Raw genomic sequence first — 18,322 nt, 5'->3', positions numbered from 1 at the left:
CAGAACACTGCAAGCAAAATGGACACTTAAAGAAGATTGAATAATTAATCTAAGACGGCACATGCTGATTCTACAAAGAGTCAGAGGAAACACCAACACACCTACAAACAAACTGTGGTGCTACACTTGCCCCGAGGAGGAAGTGCTTTGGGATGTACAGTGTGACCATAGAAGAAATTCAACCACTGAAATCGAACCTACTAATCAAGTTCCTTGATGAAATAGGACTCACCGGTGTGCTTTAGGCAGAGAATGCAGATACAATAGCAATGAATCTTTGGTTTGCAAAAAGTTAAAAAAATGATTGGTCACATCTTGGTCCTTTTTAGTTGTATTATATAAAATATTATATAAAATGTATAAATATAGCTTATTGTTTATTATTATTAATGATTGATGTTGTTTTGTTCTTGTTATTTTATAAATTTTGTTTATATACTATTTAAATTGTTTAGAACATCATGATTTATATTCTTTGTAAAAGGATTTTTGCTCCGTATGAATATATATATTTATATATATATTATTATTTTACTTTGTTTATAAAGCTAAATTTATTTCTAAGATATGTACATACATGTAAGGGAGTTAAAAAAAGCTTATTTGTATCTTTAAATGAATAAATTAAATAAAAATAAAAAGGTAAATTTATATCAGTTATATTTGTTAAAGGAACACAGCGATCAATCTATATACATTTCATTCTATAGCAAGTATGGTACGTTAATAAATAAAATACGGCTTTTCTTAATGTATTTATTTTTTTAATTGCTGTTACCACATGGGACATAGTTTTATTTTTATTTAAAACGTTTGATGTGTGCTTTTAGCATTTTCTTTCGTGAGAATAAATGTACGCATCTACATTTTGTTATTTTTTGTTTGTGCTATCAGTAAAACTTACTAGCTGTCCTAGGCAAATTGTTTCCTCTATCCATTTTAAATAATATATTATTGTTTTGTATAATTTATTTTATGTTTTATTACTATTATTGCTGTTATTATTGTTGATATTTATTATTATTTTACTATGTTTATAAAGCTAAATTTATGTCCAAGATATGAACAATGTAAATTTACATCATTTATATTTATATAATAATATATGTATACAAAAAACTAGAAACAACCAATCTGTATATATTTCCTTCTAGAGCAAATAAGTACGTTAAAATAATAAAAAATATGGCTTTTTATGCGTTTATTTTTTTAATTGCTGTTACCACATGGGACATAGTTTTATTTTTATTTAAAACGTTTGCTGTGTGCCTTTAGCAATTTCTTTCGTGTGAATAAAGGTGCCTACATTTTGTTTTTGTATTGAAAATGTATATTAAATTTTTATAGTGTAAGTTTTTCCTATTCAATACGATTTGTACTTTTTTTTGTACAAAGTCCACTAAAATATAACAAATGCGTCGATTGATTTGTGCGTTAAACAAAGTGAAACAATTGTCCTTGCAGTAATATTACGTAAGTGAAGAAAAAGTGAGTCAATTCTTATTACGGATCGACATCGATGAACAATAAATCGATGTACCTCTCTTGGAAGGGATGATCGTAGATCCGTTCGGCAGTTCGGCGTTCGTGGCCCGTGCTTTGGTCCAATAAAATGGGTGAAACCTAATCTCGGGCTTTTAGTCTAGCCTTTTCACGTCGATTAAAAGTTTGTTTTTTTCAACGTCCCAATAATTATTTGCCGTTGATTCGGAGAAAAGTGAAAGGGCCGGAGATTCGGCGAGTCGGGATTTACGGATACTCGGGTTGGACTTCCTTTTCGCTTCAGTCACTCCGAATCCGCAGGCGAGGAACGCGTTTCTCCACAAATTTTGGACGCAAATTTCGAAAAATGGGAAGGAAAAAGAAGAAGCAGTCGAAACCCTGGTGTTGGTATCCTTTTGAAACTTTTCAAATATATTATTCACATCAGCCCCGACGCCAATCTATTTTAAAAACCGAAGGTGGGTAATTCTCAATATTGTACAGTCTATTTTCCTTAATTTAGCAAAACAGGTATTGCAACCGAGAATTCGACGATGAGAAGATTCTCATTCAACACCAGAAAGCCAAACATTTCAAATGCCACATCTGCCACAAGAAGCTGTACACCGGCCCTGGGCTCTCGATTCACTGCATGCAGGTAAAAAGAAAAAATCTGAACTTTTCCTTAGTGTCGATTATTCATAAATTGTTTATTTCAGGTACATAAAGAAGCGATTGATAAAGTGCCGAATTCGATGTCGACAAGGTCAAACATTGACATAGAAATTTATGGAATGGAAGGCATCCCCCCAGACGACCTTCGAGAACACGAGCGACAAAAACAGGGAAAACACGGTAAATTTTATTTCTTGCTTACATGAAACAATGCTTGTAAGTTATATAACAATAATTATATTTTCAACCAAGGAAATGTATCCTATCAGGCTCCATGGTTGATTACCGAATATCATTTACTCAACCAGGCTGTTACACATTTTCGATTGCAAATAATCTTCAATAATCAGGACAATTAAGGCCAAGGATAGGTGTGATAGAAGCTCAATACGACTGATGTAGACTATTCAATCCAAAAGTCAACAAAAACAAGAAGAAAAAGACAACACGGTCAAAATGTATTAACTCAATAACAAATCATTTACAACATCTAACTATAAATCAACACAACACATCACAACAAACACACTAAAACAAAACAAAAATTTTCAGAAATAATCTTGATATATTCTTTATGCTGATAAAACAAAACGGACAGTAGCAATAAGCAAAAAAGAGTACAATGAAAAAATTATCAACGACAAAAACACATACAGCAAACTTAAATCAGATCCTACTCCATCTCTCATCAAACCGACCAACAAAATCCTTCAAGAAACATTAAAAAAAAAAAAGAAATTGACATATACACCTACAAATAAGTCTGAAACAATTCTCCAATGCTCCCGAAACTAGACAGATCTGCCAAAATTCATAAACCTGAACACCCTCTAAGACCAATAATTTCATCTGAAAATTCCCCTACATACGATATGACAAAATACCTAACTAATATACTTAGCAACATCACAGATAACACATATAACTTAAATGTAGATGTATTAGTCGGGATATGATACACTGGGCCCTTTTAAGAGCTATTGTATCCCCCGTTTTGTGCCTAAAGCACACTGGTGAGTCCTTTTTCATCAAGGAACTTGATTAATAGGCCTGGTTTCAGTAGTTGAATCTCTTCTACAGTCATCCTAAAATACTTCCTCCTTGGGGCAAGTGTAGCACCACAGTTTGTTAATAAGTGTGTTGCTGTCTCCTCTGCCTCTTTGCAGAATCTGCATGTGCCGTCTTGGATTATTCCAATGTTCTTTAAATTCAGAATTCTTCAAATCCAATTTCGAACATTTTTTCCAACAAATGAAATAATTTTTTTCTTAAAATATTTCATTCTCGTGTGTAATCATTATTCAACTTAGTTGTTAATCAATTAAATTTAAACAAAATATGTCGTAAGAATGTTCAGTTTATGAGTAATGAGTCATGAGTTGAAACTTGTAAACATCATAGTTGATTGTTTCCTGTTCGATTTACTTGCGTTGTTTTGTTTTTTGTTTATAAAATAGTTAAATACACATAAATCAAACAAGTAGGAGTGAGTGTATCGTAACTAAATTGGTCAAATATTAATGAAAAAGTAAGAAAATTTTGAAGAAAGTTAAAACAAAAATTGGCCTTGAAATCCTATTATACACTTGTGAAAGTCTATACTTTGCTAAAACAAGCATTTTTTTGGTGTAGGTTAATTAGGAGGATATTTTCCGATGAACAATCCATGTGGTTTTTATTTATTTTATTGTTTAGATATTTTCATCATTTAATGTTTTGGGGCTATTTATTATAAGGGCTAATTCATTAAGACGAAAAATGGATTTTGTCTGACATAATATCGCTCACCAGTCATCGCCTCTGGTTTGAATACGATTGAAAATATATCATAATCAAGTCTTGTTATGAAAAACTTTAATATTTAGTCAAAGAAATCGACGTGAGGTAACTTCAAAACTCAATTTATTCAGAATTTGGGTAAAATCATTCCAAGTGAAGTGTAGCAGCTTCTTATTAGAAGGGAACTCAGAAACTCATACAGACATACAGCCCACCGAAAACTCATTACAGTTAAACTTTGTTATAATTCTCTTCTGAGGTTCAAAGTAAAACAGCACAACTGGGAAAGCACTATTACTGGGAAATCATAAAAACAGCCTAAAATGAACAAAATTTATTTAAAAGCATGGACTGTATATGGTAATTAATGTTTTAATATGTGATTAATTAAGTTTTTTAGTCATAATAGCTCAAGTGGTAGAGTAGCAGCGTATCAAGCCGAAGGTGGGTTCGAATCCCGCTCGTGACACTGACTTTTTTATCTCAACTAAAAACCTTAATTAATTGAATGATATTAAATGGTCAAGCGGACCAGGAAAACTAGTGAATTTAATGAGTTAAAATGAAGTATACTTCACTAAAGCTCTCCATGGCCATTTCATTTGTCGCCGAGAATTAAATAGATTACACGACATTGGAAAAATGGCAAAAAGGAGGGAAAATTCAAAAGGTGGGTTGAGATGGGAAGTTAGTACCCAAGTGGATCGAAGTCACGATAGCTCAAGTGGTAGAGTAGTGGCGTATCAAGCCGAAGGTCGTGGGTTCGAATCCCGCTCGTGACACTGACTTGAAACTAAAAACCTTAATTAATTGAATGATATTAGATGGTCAAGTGGACCACGAAAACTAGTGAATAAAACTAGCTTGAAGTTTTGCAGATCAACATTTTTTAGATGTGCAACACTGTTGCCTTAGAGCAAAAATATCTTGTGATCTTTTAGTTTGACAGCCCACTTGTGTAGCCATTGTGAAAACCAGTCTCCAGTCATCTGAATGATTATATNTATATATATATTTGTATTTGTTTATTCTCGTTTTTTTATGACCTATTTTGTGTGTATGTATTTAACAATTTTTTTAAAATCTCAAATTGGAACATTATAACCGGGCGATCAGAGTATTAAAATGAATAAAATTTTTGTTGAAAAATCGTTTTGGGACTGAGGGTAAAGAGTGTTATAGCTGGGAAATTGTTATAAGCGGGCGCGTTATAAGGAAATTTAACTGTATTCTGGTGCAACCTTGACATGTCTCCTCTGCTGATGATTCCACACAAATTGTCTATTGTTGTCTGGGTTCATCACTGCTAGGGTTTCTGGTCTTGGTATGGGGTTGAAAGGTAAAATTGTACTTTGAAGGGATGGTAACACAATAAAAAGAACGGTTTTAAGGGCCAAAGTGTTAACAGTAGCTTATTCTCCCAACATCTGGTAACAAAAACCCACTACTAAATGATATTCTTCATGCCCTCTCATAGAAATGAAAAACAAGATATTACTAGCATGAAGACGAATTAATTATGAAAGGTGATGTTATTTTTTATTTTTGGACACCTCCTTAATCATACACACTGAGTGCCAGCAATGTCTGGCTCCACAAAACGTGTTCTACCGGTGCAGTAGTTGTGCTGTGTGATACATTAATCATGTGTACATATTTGTATAATATACTATCATGTATAGGTAATAAATAAATAAAAAAAATATAAAATATTTTTTGACACATCAGAAATAGAGTAGAAAAGTACATTTTATTTTGATTATGTTGTTGGTAATTTCATTTTGTCAAACTGGCTAAAGAAATATAAATAAAAAATCTTATTTGAACACAAATAAAATTGTAATCTTTAATGACTTTTGTTTTGTAACATATAAACATTAATTAATTATTAATGTATTAACAAAGACTAATGTTTCAGGTCGTGCGGGTTCACCCAGCAGTGGGGAGGACGAACCCACTCCAAAGAAAAAGGCAGACATGCCTGGTGTGATGGCGGGTGCACCATCAATCCCTGGTGCCATGCCAGGGCACCCTGGTTTTCCTCCAATGGGACCATTGATGGGCCCCATGGGTCCCATACCACCCTTTATGCCTCCTGGGTGAGTTATTTTTTCCAATGCGCTTTTGAATGCGTGTTCATTTTGTTTGTTTAAATGTTCAGACTTGGTATGATGCCTGGTGGACCAATTCCATCTGGACCGCCTAATGTTCCATCACCACATCTACAGAATAAACCACTCTTTCCTAGTGCTGCAGCAATTGTAAGTATTTTGTTTTATTTAAAATAGGTTAAATAAAAATAAATAAATAAATAGTTTTCGCCCTCTTCAAAGCTAATTAAATTAATTTATTTTTTATTTTATTATTTTTTATGACCTTATTGTTGCATATTAGCCAGAATATTGTAATGTGTAAATACCATATTATTGGGGCAGCAAAAAATTTTTGGGATTGGGACACATGATCATGGGGTCTCTACAAGCTGAAATTTTATCACACTGACCACTTAGCTACTGCAGTAACAATTGCATTTAATAAATGATTTTATTTTATTTCAAGGCTTCAACATCGAGCCATGCAGGTACTAGTGATTCAAAAACCACTTCAACTGCAACGATTGGTCCTGTAAAACCAACATTCCCAGCATTTGGGTTTGTAATTTTATAATTTATTAACATTATAAAAATGCAAAAAATTAACTCTTTTTATATACTATAGGGGATCCAATTCATCCAGTGGACAGTCTGAACCACAAAAAGTAGCTCTTATTAATAATGTCGGTGGTTCGAGTAAAATCATTCATCCCCCTGAGGATATTTCAATGGTAATTATCCATATTATTAGTAGTATTTTAATTATTAATATTTAATAATCATGAAAATATGACATTTTCAGGAGGAGTATAAAGCTAAAATGATCAAATCACAAGTCAGAACTCCTAGTGAGCCAGCAGACGAAACTCCCACTTCGTCTCCATCACAAGCAAGCTCATCTCATACTAATACACCATCACATTCACAACAACAGCACCAACAGCAACAGCAAGCGACAGAGGTTTGTGTTAAATTTTTTAAAACTAAAATTATTTGTTTTATTTATTGAGTTTTTTTGTGTACAGGAACGAAGGTTACAAGTAGGTAGGATACCAGGACTTTCAGTCCCAGCTTCTGCTGGGATGCTCCCTCCTGCTTCTAGCGTTGCAATAATGTCGATGGCAACATGCCCTCCGCTTATGAGAGCACCTCAAACAATACCTCTCATATCTGCAAGTATGCCTATTCTTAGGCCGCACCAAATGCCAATTCATCCAGGTAATTTCCCTTAATTCTGTCCGCAAATTACTCTTAACATTTTGTACTGCTTAAAAATCCTGTAAGTACAATTTGATTTTTTCTTTTAGCTAAGTAAATAAAACATTGATTTTTTTTTGCTTCGATTATTAATTTTACTTTGGAATTATCATCTATTTCGTGCAAATGGATGTGACGGTTTATGTATTTTCAACATTGAAATTTAGCGAGGTGAGGTAAAATTGTTTTTTTTACAGGTTCTTTTAAAATTTCACTTCACTCTCTTTTTGTTTTGTTTTTAAGCCTTTTTTATAAATATAAAAAGGGTCTTGACTACTTTAAACTTTAAAAGCAATACTTATATTTGTACAAAATAAATATTCAGTAAAATTAATTAAAAGCAATTTGCATTTGTGAATTGAATTTCTCATGAGTTAAATGATCACATAATGAAGTTAACATAAAAATATTCTGAGAGAGGTTAGATTACTTGATACTGCTATTTAGCTTTGTTAAGGGACATATCGTGATAAGGTCTGTTAGTTGATAATGTGATTCTCTCTTGCTTTGTTTCTCGCTGGTTTTTGCTTTTGGTTAAACTCAAAAAGTGAACTTGTCTCATGTCAATACTTTTCACAGAAACACTAATGAATGTGTGATATATCTAACAGAAATAAAGTTAAGCACAAGAATTGTCAAGATTGCGTGAGACCTCTTGAGGTTCATCATGGGTGATATTTGCAAGATGCCTCATGAAGTGAAAGTGAATGCATCATATTTATAATTCTGCCAGAGACTTGCAAATGTCTTGAGGCGTTACTGTCCATTGTATTAAAACATTAGACTAGAACTTAAAATATTAAATTTAAGTCCTTAACGGTGCTTAATGGTTTTTGTTTTAAATTAAAATGTGTCATATGCAAGATACAATACTTTTTAAAAAAATATTTCAGTAATTTTTCTTCTCCATATTTCAATGGGATCATTTCCAATTCTTGGGCTTTTTATGATTTAAAGAAATCCATGCCCACTGTGACTTAATCAGGTGATTTTAACCCTACTTTATGACCATACCAATTTGAAATCTTTCCTAAGGACCGTTTTGCTAATTTCCTTAAGTATATTACTGCCTTTTGAAAGTGGCGGTATTTGCTCGCTTTTCATTTCTGTCAGGCCAGAATCTGTTTCCCTCTGATGAACCTCTTGATCATGATTGATTTCCTTTCGATGATTTTGGTCAGACTTCATATTATGCTGGCTTTCATCAATATTTTTTTAAAGGAATTTTTGTATTTTTAATAAGGTCCATTCAAGTCCCACAGGAAACTCGGGATTTTAATTTGTCATGTGAGGGGGAAGGGACTGAGATGAGAGACAGAAAGGCTCGCTTCATTCCGGTAGGTCAGATAAGTTCAAATTTTTTCAAATTTCTTTTAAAGTTTTTTGAAGGCAATGCCGCGATTAAAACCCAGAACTACTAACACTGCAAACTTGAGAATCGAGTTCTCAAATGACTCAGCGATGTGATTTATAAATCTGAAAGATTTACATTGCCGTCCTTGAAAACGGTAAATTGAATTAAATCTGGGCTGTAAGTACATAATTGTGTGAGTACATATTAAAATTGTGTGGGCATGTTAAATCTATTTACTGCCAAAATTCACAAAAGGATTTTTCAGTTATTCTTGCATATAAGATAAGTAATAAATCGCCAATGTTTTTTATATGAACTTTTCTTTATCCGAAACAATTTGTAAAATTTATTTTATATTAAGGAGTTTTGACGTTTTTGGTTGAAGTGTTCATAATTTGAGTACCTAAAATGTTTTTCAGGTCTTATAGGTGGAGTTGTGCCACCCCACAGCGCCGGAGTTGTCCCGTACGGTGCCGCTGGCCACCCGATGGCTTTTCCAGGCCCCCCAGTACTTGCCCCAATGATTCCTCCTCGCTTCAGATGATCAGGTTTGCTGGGGGCCCTTTGCCTCCTCTGGCCCCAACCCTAAGTGCACTCTCACTCCTGCTCTCTCTTTCTAAATGACACGTTTTTTCTAAATCTTTTGTTGGCAGTTGGTGTAGTTTATGGAACTTTTTATTTATCCACATTATGTTTCTACAAATTAAATGAAAAAATCGACATGCATGTATTTTCCTGTTTTAAACATATTTAGTTTTTTTTTTTTTTTTTTTTATCATGTCCAGAATTATCAATCGTGATGCTACACTATAACACTTTAGTATGATAAAATATCAATATCACACTATCAAACAATCCTTTATTTGACATTCATAATGTAATTAAATCAAATTACAGTAGAAAATATGCACCTTTAATAATGGAATTTGCTAAGGTGAAAAGAGAGAAAGAGAGAGAGAGAGCGAGACAGAGAGAGAGATAGAGAGAGATTTGTGCTAAAGGATAAAATACGAACCGGGGCACAGAGAGTCAGAGAAAGGCGACTGTAGAGGAAAATGTTATCTAATTTGAAATAAGTTGAGGAAAAGAAAATTTCTCGCCTCATAATCTTCTTTACAACCAGCAAAGGTAAGCCGTGATATATATGCATATGCACATGTGTATATATTTGGACATCCAAAGTAATATAACAAATTGGAGAAGTCGGCTATTTTTGTTTGGTGGGGGAATTTATTTTGTGAGGGAACTATTTTGTCCTCAAACAAACACGGATCGTCGACAGAAGGAAAGGAATCCCAGCGAATCTTCATCATTCACATCATAGACATCAACAATTTCAATATAAGAATTATATTTACACCTACCTTTACATTGTACTTTAATTATTTTAAACTTATGAAATGATAGGTAAAAAATTGACGTTTCAAGTTTTCATAATTATTTCATTGGAATAAAAGAAATTGCTTTCAGTTTTCAAAATAAGTTGACAAACGTATTTTTACGTTGATTCATGACAAGTTTGTGTAAATCATGAAAATTAAAATGAAAAGAATGGCAACTACTTGTGAATTATTAAGCTTTAATGTAGGTAGCTTAATATAGAATGGTTTAGTGTTATTGAAAATTATAAAACATGTATTTTATTCCCTAGCTTTTTATCTGTTTAAATGGTAAGTTTATATTTATTAGAATTTCAAGCCACTTACAACCAGGCACCAGAGGGAAACTTTAGGTTTATTCGTTCATATTTCCATAATTATACAAACCAATTTTCCTTTTAAGCAATTTTTTTTTTCAGTTTCTATTTTGAAAAAGGAACTGAACAAAATAAAACTAAAACATCAGTAACAATATAGATACCTAAAAGTTAACTTATGTGCCTACTAAGAACAGGTTGGTTTATTCATTTTATATATTATCTGATGTAAAAATTAATTTAATTCACCCAAGTTCTTTTCTGGTTTCTACTGGTTCTACGGTAAGTCTGCATAAGGCTAATACGTTCAAGTAGTGAATGAACAATTGACCATTGTACATTATAATTCAAATTGTAAATATTGGGAACTTCTGGTATAAAATAGAGAACATGTATGCTAATGTTAGATATTTTTTTTTTAAATTATAAGATTAAAAGAAGAAAACAACAAGGCATTGAAAATGATTTTTTAAAACTTGACATTTGGTTTTAATGTGTCTGTTTTATTGTCTGTTCTTTAACACATACAGTGAAGCTTGTAAAAAAGTTTCTTGTATTCTTAAATTAGTTCTTTGTTTTTCTTTTTATAAATATAATGATTGGCCTGGATTTTGCATAGTTGCAAATTCTAGATAACTTATTCAATGGTCAAGTAAGAACTGTTCACTGTTAGGTTATGGCTTTTACTTCTTGGTTATTGTAAAATCAATTGTAATTATGATTAATGGTCAACGCGATGCAAGGATATTTCCAGTGTCAAAGGTACTATTTGTGTTGAATTTTTACTGAGTTTGTCACGTGTTTGGTTTTAAAATGCAGTTAAGATGTTAGAGTCAGTGGACATTTCTTCTTCAAAAGGTATCTAGCCAATTTTTATTTTTCTATTATTTATTTTATTTTTAATTTATCCTTTAGTTAATTTTTGACGGCCGTTTTTGGAAAATGTTAAAGGTAGAAAACCTAAAATCGCTGTTGGATGATCTTGTGTCGTCCCTTGTCATTGTTCGAGCAGTGACAGGTGAAATTACTATTCACAGCACACCCTCGATTATGCTAACTAGTTATTTTTTAAAATTATAATAATGGTTACCCTATAATAAATTGCAGTTTTATTAAGAATTATGCTTATAGTCCTGAGAGACAAATCACAGCGTGAATCCTGTTGGACTTGATTCAAGTTCCCTGACGTTCTGTTCCTCATGCATAATTAAGTATATTTTTTTTGTGTTTTTAACGGGTTCAGACGTCAGGCGACCGTTTCCTCAAATAAGAGCCAATTTGTTTTAACAACAGTTAAAGTATGAGGCGTATTAAAGGGGTAACGATCACAGGAGCTGTTGGACATGTCTGTCCCTTGTTGGTATTAACAGGCGATTGTCTCTCACTATCTCACTCTTAAATAATGTCAATTTATTTTCTTGTACCTTTTTCATTGAATTAATAAAAAGAAAAAAAGATTAAATTCTAAGACTCGCAATATTTTTTTTTTAAATCTTCGTGTGCACAATATTGTAATTTATAGTCATAATTATTATTTGTTTTGTATACCTTTTTTGCTGTTTTGATGAGATTTTGGTGAATTGTTTGCTTGTCTTAGCTAATTTAATCATCCTAAGGTGCGTATGTTCACCTTTATAAAAAGAAAATTATCTAAACGGTTCTTTTTACTGTATTTTCTTCTCATGAATTAAACAAAAAATTGTTGTTTTGACCGACTTTTTCTTCTAAATGATTGCAGACGCAACACACAAACACAATTCTCGCTTTGAAATCTGCCCTCGTGTCTCACTAGGGACAAGTCGTGTGCCAAAACAAATTACCTGTCAATTTGTAAGTACTATAAATGTTTCTGATTTTCCTTTTTCCTAAATATGTAATCATTTTTCTCCATGTGACTTTTGTGTGGACGTCATGTCCCAAGCTTGGAAACTTTTTATTTCTTTTAGCTATACTGTGCACTTGGTGCATGACGATCGACTAGTTTATTTTTCTTTTTCTTTGTATTAACCGATTTTGTTGCCTAAATGTTGTAGCCAAGCAGCACATTAAAAGTACAAATGTTCAGATAGTTTTAATAATGACGTGTTATTTGTACAACCGTTTATAAATGTTACTTTCGAAATAAATGTGTTATTGACAAAAAAATGGCTTTTTTCTATTCCCAGTACAACTATCAGGTGTGTCAGTTATATTAAGTATTGATAGGTTAACTAGGAATTAAAGGTAGATGAGAAATTGTTTAAAAATGAGAAATATATTTTCTTGAATTTTTGTTTTGTTTTTTAGGAATGTCCTTACAAGATGCATAACCTTTGAGTGAACAGATCAACTTGCCTTGATGTTTTCTGTTTTTTTTCTTTTTTCTTTTATGCCTGGTAAAAACAAAATATGTAATTTTTAATTGAGATTTGATATAATAATAAAAAAGAAAAAATCTTCAATTTTTATTTCTCGAACCTTCCTATTTTTTAAAGTTTTATGTTTTCAGTTATCAAGATGTACAAACAATTAAAATTTGTAATTTATTATATCAATTTTTTTTGAGGATGAGAAATTCTAACTTTGCCTAGTTTTTGTAGTAAAATACTTATTTCCAACCTCCGACAACTCTTAATTTTAAAATAACTTTTAAATTAATTACAAAGTTTGTAATAGAATTATTTTTTTTAAAAGGATAATTGAAAAGGGGGCAGGGAAACCTCATTAAAACTGATAGGAAAATAATTCCAAAGTTGTACAACGCTTAACAAGATGGTTGACATCCCCTTGGGGCTTGGCGAGTTCAACCTGAAGTAATAATCCTCACCTGGATTTCACTAAGCCTATGTGAGCTTTAAAACTTGAAAGTGCTTGTTAAGAAATGTACTTCCCCGTTTCTTATTACCCGAGTTTTAATTAGGTTTGGAATGGTTTAATCAAAAAGAAAATCAATAATAAGAAAGAAATGGCAGATTATAAGTCTGCACAAGTAGAGTAAAAGTGTCTCAAACTTGACATTTATTTAAAATTTTTATAAAACTAATTAAATTTTCAATCTTGAAATTCAAGTCTTAAGTTTATTTAGAGATTTTTTTAAAAAGATAAAAGATTTAAAATAAGTAATGCCCTAATGTTAAAATTAGTTTTTCTATTGGTTGTATTTGATAAACAACAGACATCTTTCTTACGTGTCTTTGAAACCACAAAACTACTTGTAGTTCCTCGCCCAGGGCAACCTTTTTAGCAAGTTTGTCACGGGTCTTAAGTTCTCTTAGCATTAATCAAATAATTTCCATTAAAATAATGTAGTTTTGGTGGTTGTTTAACAGTGATAGGGAGTTTTTGCTATCAGTCTATCAATACAGTTTTCCTCAATTTGTTAGAGTGGGCATTTTTGATCCACTGTTAATCTCTAAGAATCGCAAGAACTTGTGATTGTTATTGCCTCCACTGGCTTCTTTCTTCCCCTCATGTTTTACCATTCCCTGACAAATTACTACAAATGCGCATCCTACCCTGTCCTTGATTCAACCCCCATCTGTCATATTTCAAATTGTTCTCTGTGCTGATTTACTTGATAAGTCTTATGTGATATTTTCTGTTTTTGAATGTGGCCATTCCCGTTTATTTTTTTGGAATATGCTTCTGAGCGAAATCAGTAAAATGGTGCTTGGGAAAGGACAACTAAATGCACAGGAAGTGAAAGCTATGTTAAACGGTAATAATCGGGTGAAGCTCGCCATATATTTGAACTAAAGAATAAAATACTGAAGGTTTCTGATAGATTATTTCAATTATCAACATGCATCGATAATATTAATATTTACAAATATTTATGCAATTTTGAATTGTTGAACTTTTGGGGAACTCGACAAATGGTTTTAACTATTGTTTTTGTATGATTTTTCTTTGGGGAAAACAATTATTATTTTCACTATTTTTCGAGGTCCGCTTGACCAATTATATTTATTTTATTTATCTCAACTAAAAACCTTAATTAATTGAATTATTATTTTATGTGAATAAAAGCATTAATTAATTCATAAAGTACCATGTAGGATGATGCGTACATTTTTCTGTATTTATATTTGTTTTAGCAATTTCAATACAATCTATATGTATAAAATTATATTGACATCAGCTAGCATAATATTTTATTTATACAGTTCTCTTTTTTCCTCTGAAAATACTCTGAAACAGTATACAGATTAAAATTACCTAAATGGTTTTCATTTCTACTCATGAGATATGAGAATCATAATTTTTATGTTTATCTGATTCAGAATCAATCATTCATCTGCATTTTTATAGTTTTCGTTTATGGTAAAGTTTCTTATTGTATTTTTTTGTGGCTGTTAATAATTTTTGAATTGTTTTGGACTGAAGCAATGTGCTTAATTAGTCTAATTTTTTTAAATTGTAACGCCTGTTCTGAATATTCTTAGCTATTTTAGCAATTAGCCTTAGACAATGATGGAACTGTTTCAGCTCTTAGACTCAACATGTTTGTTTTTACACTTTTTAAAAGGATTTTGAACTATTTTAGCAATTAATCAAGACTAACGTTTTATCATTGTGGTCTGTGAGATAGTTTGTCTTTAGACACGTCTTTAAAATTCTAAATGGTTTATATTGCACTTGTTAAATAAATATATAATTTTAATAAACTTCCATCACGAGGATGGTTGCACTATGACGTATTTTCAAACAATCTCATTTTGTGTGCAGTTTTTACTGAATATTAATATTGTTTATAAGAAGAAGAATAATTTTTGAGCTGCTAAAGATGCGTTAATACCTAAGCAGGCCAGTTTTTGAACAGGTGAGCAGCTAAATAATTTTTGTCAAATAGTTTCTTTTGGATGTCTTCCTCGTCTTAGATAGTCATGTTAAGGTTTTAACGATTTTTCACGGAGCGAGAACGCGATCCAAAGATTATTCAGTTTACAATTTTATTTAAACATCATGCTAAATATGTAATATAGAAAGAATTGTGTTTTCTTCGTTAAACCGATTGTGTCAAATACCGCAAAAAATCGTTGTTCTGTAGTTTTCATACATGCTATACAATTTTCATATAATTTTAAAAAGAGAGTTAAGAGGATTTTCTTTAAAACGCTCAATTTTTATCATACTTGTTGAAACGATAAAAATTATCTTCAGTGAGTAATTGCAGCATCGTCGCTTTTCGAGCTCAGTTGGCATAAACAGGAATCAAAAACTGTCTCTGTTCTGACTGAGAATGAGTTTAATTATTCCTTCAGATTAGCGCATATCCGAGTCGAGTCACGTTAATAATCTATAGGTGGAGGAGGACAAGACGGAAAATAAAAAAAGCAAGAAGCACTTCCACTTGAAAGTTAGAAGTGTTAAGTTGCACCTTGTCGTGTATTTGGAATTTTCACCCGTTGATTTAGATTCGGTTTGTGGGTTGAATTTTAATCGAGACTCTTTTCACCTTTTATCTTAATCAGATGTAAGGTAAGTTGGCAAAGTCTTTAACACCAAAAACACATACAAACCAAGGAAAGAAACACGCAACAATAAACAAATAATACGTTCAAAAGAACATACAGAAATAGCATTTGTATTGACTCGGTTCTTTACTTTTGAAATATGCTTTTGATGTGAAAATGTAATTTTTCATTAGAAAAGTCTATAAGTACAGATTGCATAGATTTGACAGATCTATTATACAAGATATTATTTCTTTATTTTCAGAATTAATTTAATGGGACTTAATTTTACTGAGATATAATATGATTTGAAATGTCGTGAATTGAAGTTTATTTTTCAGTCGTAGTACATATTTGATAATATAAGCGTTATAAACAAAATATTCAAACAAATCTTTCACGATTTTATGGTCAAGATTGCTTTTTGAAGAATATGTTGAAATGGACTTAAATTCTATTGTGATTCGAAGTGACTTGATAATTTTTTTTTTTTCAAATTGACATTTGCTAATAAAGACTTGCTAAGAAATAATGTGAAGTTTTAACTCTTTCAAGTAGAAGACCAAACCAGGGATAAAATATATGTAGGTGTTTTTTTAATTTTTTTTAGCAGAGCTATATTTTGGTTAACATTAAATACAAGATTTTATGATAGAATCATTACAAGCATTCCATAACCAAGTATGAAAAACGAAGGGTTGTGACTGAAACCACGAAACAGTCGGCAACGAAGTGATTTTTTATATTTTGAAAGTATTTTCACAGGCTGTGCAAGATGTTTGTACAAATTAAAAAGCACGATCGCATAAAAAGTTTGAAATTTGGTCGAATTTTGTACCGATCATATTGGCCTTATCATCACAAGGTTGGTCTGCCAGAAGCGTTTTGGCTTTCCGTCATCTTCAGAGTGCCTGATTTCTGTCAAGTGTCATTACACACGCACCCCTTCACGACCTCGAGAGACTTGACTTAACAGAAATCACGCACTGAAGAAGGTGAAATGCCAAACACCACTTGGCCGACCAACCAGCTAGAAAGACAGACCAAATTCCAGGTTATCACTCCGCAGACAACATGGAGAAATCTCACAAATTAAAAATTAATGGAAAATAAAATGTGTAGTTTGAGATTGTAATAAAGTTTTTTAAGGTGGTTCTCAAAGAAATATGTCTCACCTGTTCCTGATGTTTATCAAGTATCAAGTTGCGCTTATGATCATGAATGATTTGATTTTTTCTTCATGGATATGTTTTTTCATAGAAAATACCTGTGTCCCATTGGACGCAACATCGTTGAGATTTAATTTTCAAGTAGTAATTGTAGAAAAGATATACTAGATTATAAATTAAACAAATCAGATAAAAACAATTGCATAAAACAATTGTATTCAATTACATCTATTAATTTAAGGAACATTTAGAATTTAAAAAAATCAGAAAAATGACGGAAAATTAAAGGATTAAAATTTTTAAAATAGTGAGCCACAAAATATATTTTCCACTTTTACCCATTTGATTTGGTTCGTCCCAAGGCGATGAAAGTATTTATTGTAGATTGGAAACTAATAAAAAAGTATAGCATTATTTGTAAAAGAATTGGACGTCAAGGTTATAAGCAGGGTGAGGCATGACGCCGATTCCCAGTAGTGAATTTTTCCTGTCAAATGCGATCGACGTTCCCGACCCACTGAGAGCCACCAAATCTTTGGTGCATGGCAAGATAGGATCGAAAGTTAAACAAAGTTGGCTTGTCAACAGGTTAGTGGGGACATTTTCACAATAGCCTCGAGGTTGAGGTGTGTAGTCTACTATTGCAGATGTACCAGGACCCGCGAAGAGGTCAATACTCTGATTTGGAGAATCTGGATTCTTTTCACCAGTGAAGCTGATGACCACGTTTGGCAACCATAGAGCCAGATTAAGGAGAATATAGTAGGCGTATAGTGTCAAGGGTGATGGCTTTATGGATATTGGCGTCATGTCTTTTATTCTGCACCTTGATGCTTGGTCTACGTCTTACACGTGCCTTTGTTTAGTAAATACATAAATTCGCTTTTCCATTCTTCTTTGTTCAAAGAAAATAGTTGTTTTTTTATAAAGTCCTATTTATTGGAAAAATCTTCGTTGTCGTGTAATCATCTGCTGATGATGTCGGCTTGGATGATGATGACCATTAATGCAGTTCTGTTACGTTTAAGTTAGAAACTGAATGGCGTAGTGGGGCCGGCCCACGTGGGCGTCGGATATCCTGGGGGTGGGAGCCGTCTCCATGGAGGCGTAAGTGCTGCCTCCCGGCGGAGTCACTCCACGGGTATCGACCAACCGCTCAGTGGCCGTCACCTCAGCTCACCCTAAACAACCCCCGGCCGACCGTCTTTCAGATGACGGTAAGTCAATTTTCAACTTTCTAAAAATATTATCCGCCCTTGACTTTTCCAATCGGCGGCCTGCCTCGTTTACGACCACTCCCGGCCGTCGTGATGAGTGGGGTGTTGTCTCAAAAGGGGTTCCTGTCCTTTTTTCCTTCTTCCTTTACAAATGAATACCGTTCG

General features: G+C 32.5%; 2 protein-coding genes across 7 annotated transcripts in view; both read left to right on the top strand.

Annotated features, from left to right (window-relative positions):
• The first annotated feature begins 1,256 nt into the window (after window positions 1-1,256).
• On the top strand, window positions 1,257-12,739 carry LOC106674174 (BUB3-interacting and GLEBS motif-containing protein ZNF207). 4 transcript variants are annotated; one of them, XM_014406745.2, is made up of 11 exons: window positions 1,257-1,890; window positions 2,014-2,140; window positions 2,202-2,337; window positions 5,855-6,035; window positions 6,098-6,197; window positions 6,496-6,587; window positions 6,655-6,760; window positions 6,832-6,990; window positions 7,055-7,247; window positions 12,075-12,166; window positions 12,623-12,739. In XM_014406745.2, the coding sequence occupies exons 1-11, from the start codon at window positions 1,850-1,852 to the stop codon at window positions 12,650-12,652; spliced, it is 1,257 nt and encodes a 418-aa protein (XP_014262231.1). In that variant the 5' UTR covers window positions 1,257-1,849; the 3' UTR covers window positions 12,653-12,739. The 4 variants fall into 4 exon arrangements, with proteins under 4 accessions (XP_014262231.1, XP_014262234.1, XP_014262229.1 ...); XM_014406748.2 differs by lacking the exon at window positions 12,075-12,166 and having other exon boundaries at window positions 1,258-1,890; XM_014406743.2 differs by lacking the exon at window positions 12,623-12,739 and having other exon boundaries at window positions 1,258-1,890; window positions 12,075-12,481.
• Window positions 12,740-15,508: 2,769 nt separating this feature from the next.
• LOC106674312 (heparan sulfate glucosamine 3-O-sulfotransferase 1) overlaps window positions 15,509-18,322 on the top strand; it is a 47,671-nt gene continuing 44,857 nt past the window's right edge. The window contains exon 1 of one of the 3 annotated variants that reach the window (XM_024225961.1): window positions 15,509-15,796. The gene's annotated coding sequence lies outside the window, so the exon portion shown is untranslated. Of the gene's footprint in view, window positions 15,797-17,937; window positions 18,158-18,322 lie in introns of those variants that run through there. The other 2 variants (XM_014406954.2, XM_014406953.2) reach the window with 2 other exon arrangements.

The sequence above is a fragment of the Cimex lectularius genome, unplaced genomic scaffold, assembly GCF_000648675.2.
Source record: "Cimex lectularius strain Harlan isolate CLEC.00 unplaced genomic scaffold, Clec_2.1 scaffold63, whole genome shotgun sequence".
In the NCBI taxonomy this organism is placed as follows: Eukaryota; Metazoa; Arthropoda; class Insecta; order Hemiptera; family Cimicidae; genus Cimex; species Cimex lectularius.
The sequence above is the reverse complement of the archived record's forward strand: the minus strand, read 5'-3'. Positions and strand labels throughout refer to the sequence as shown.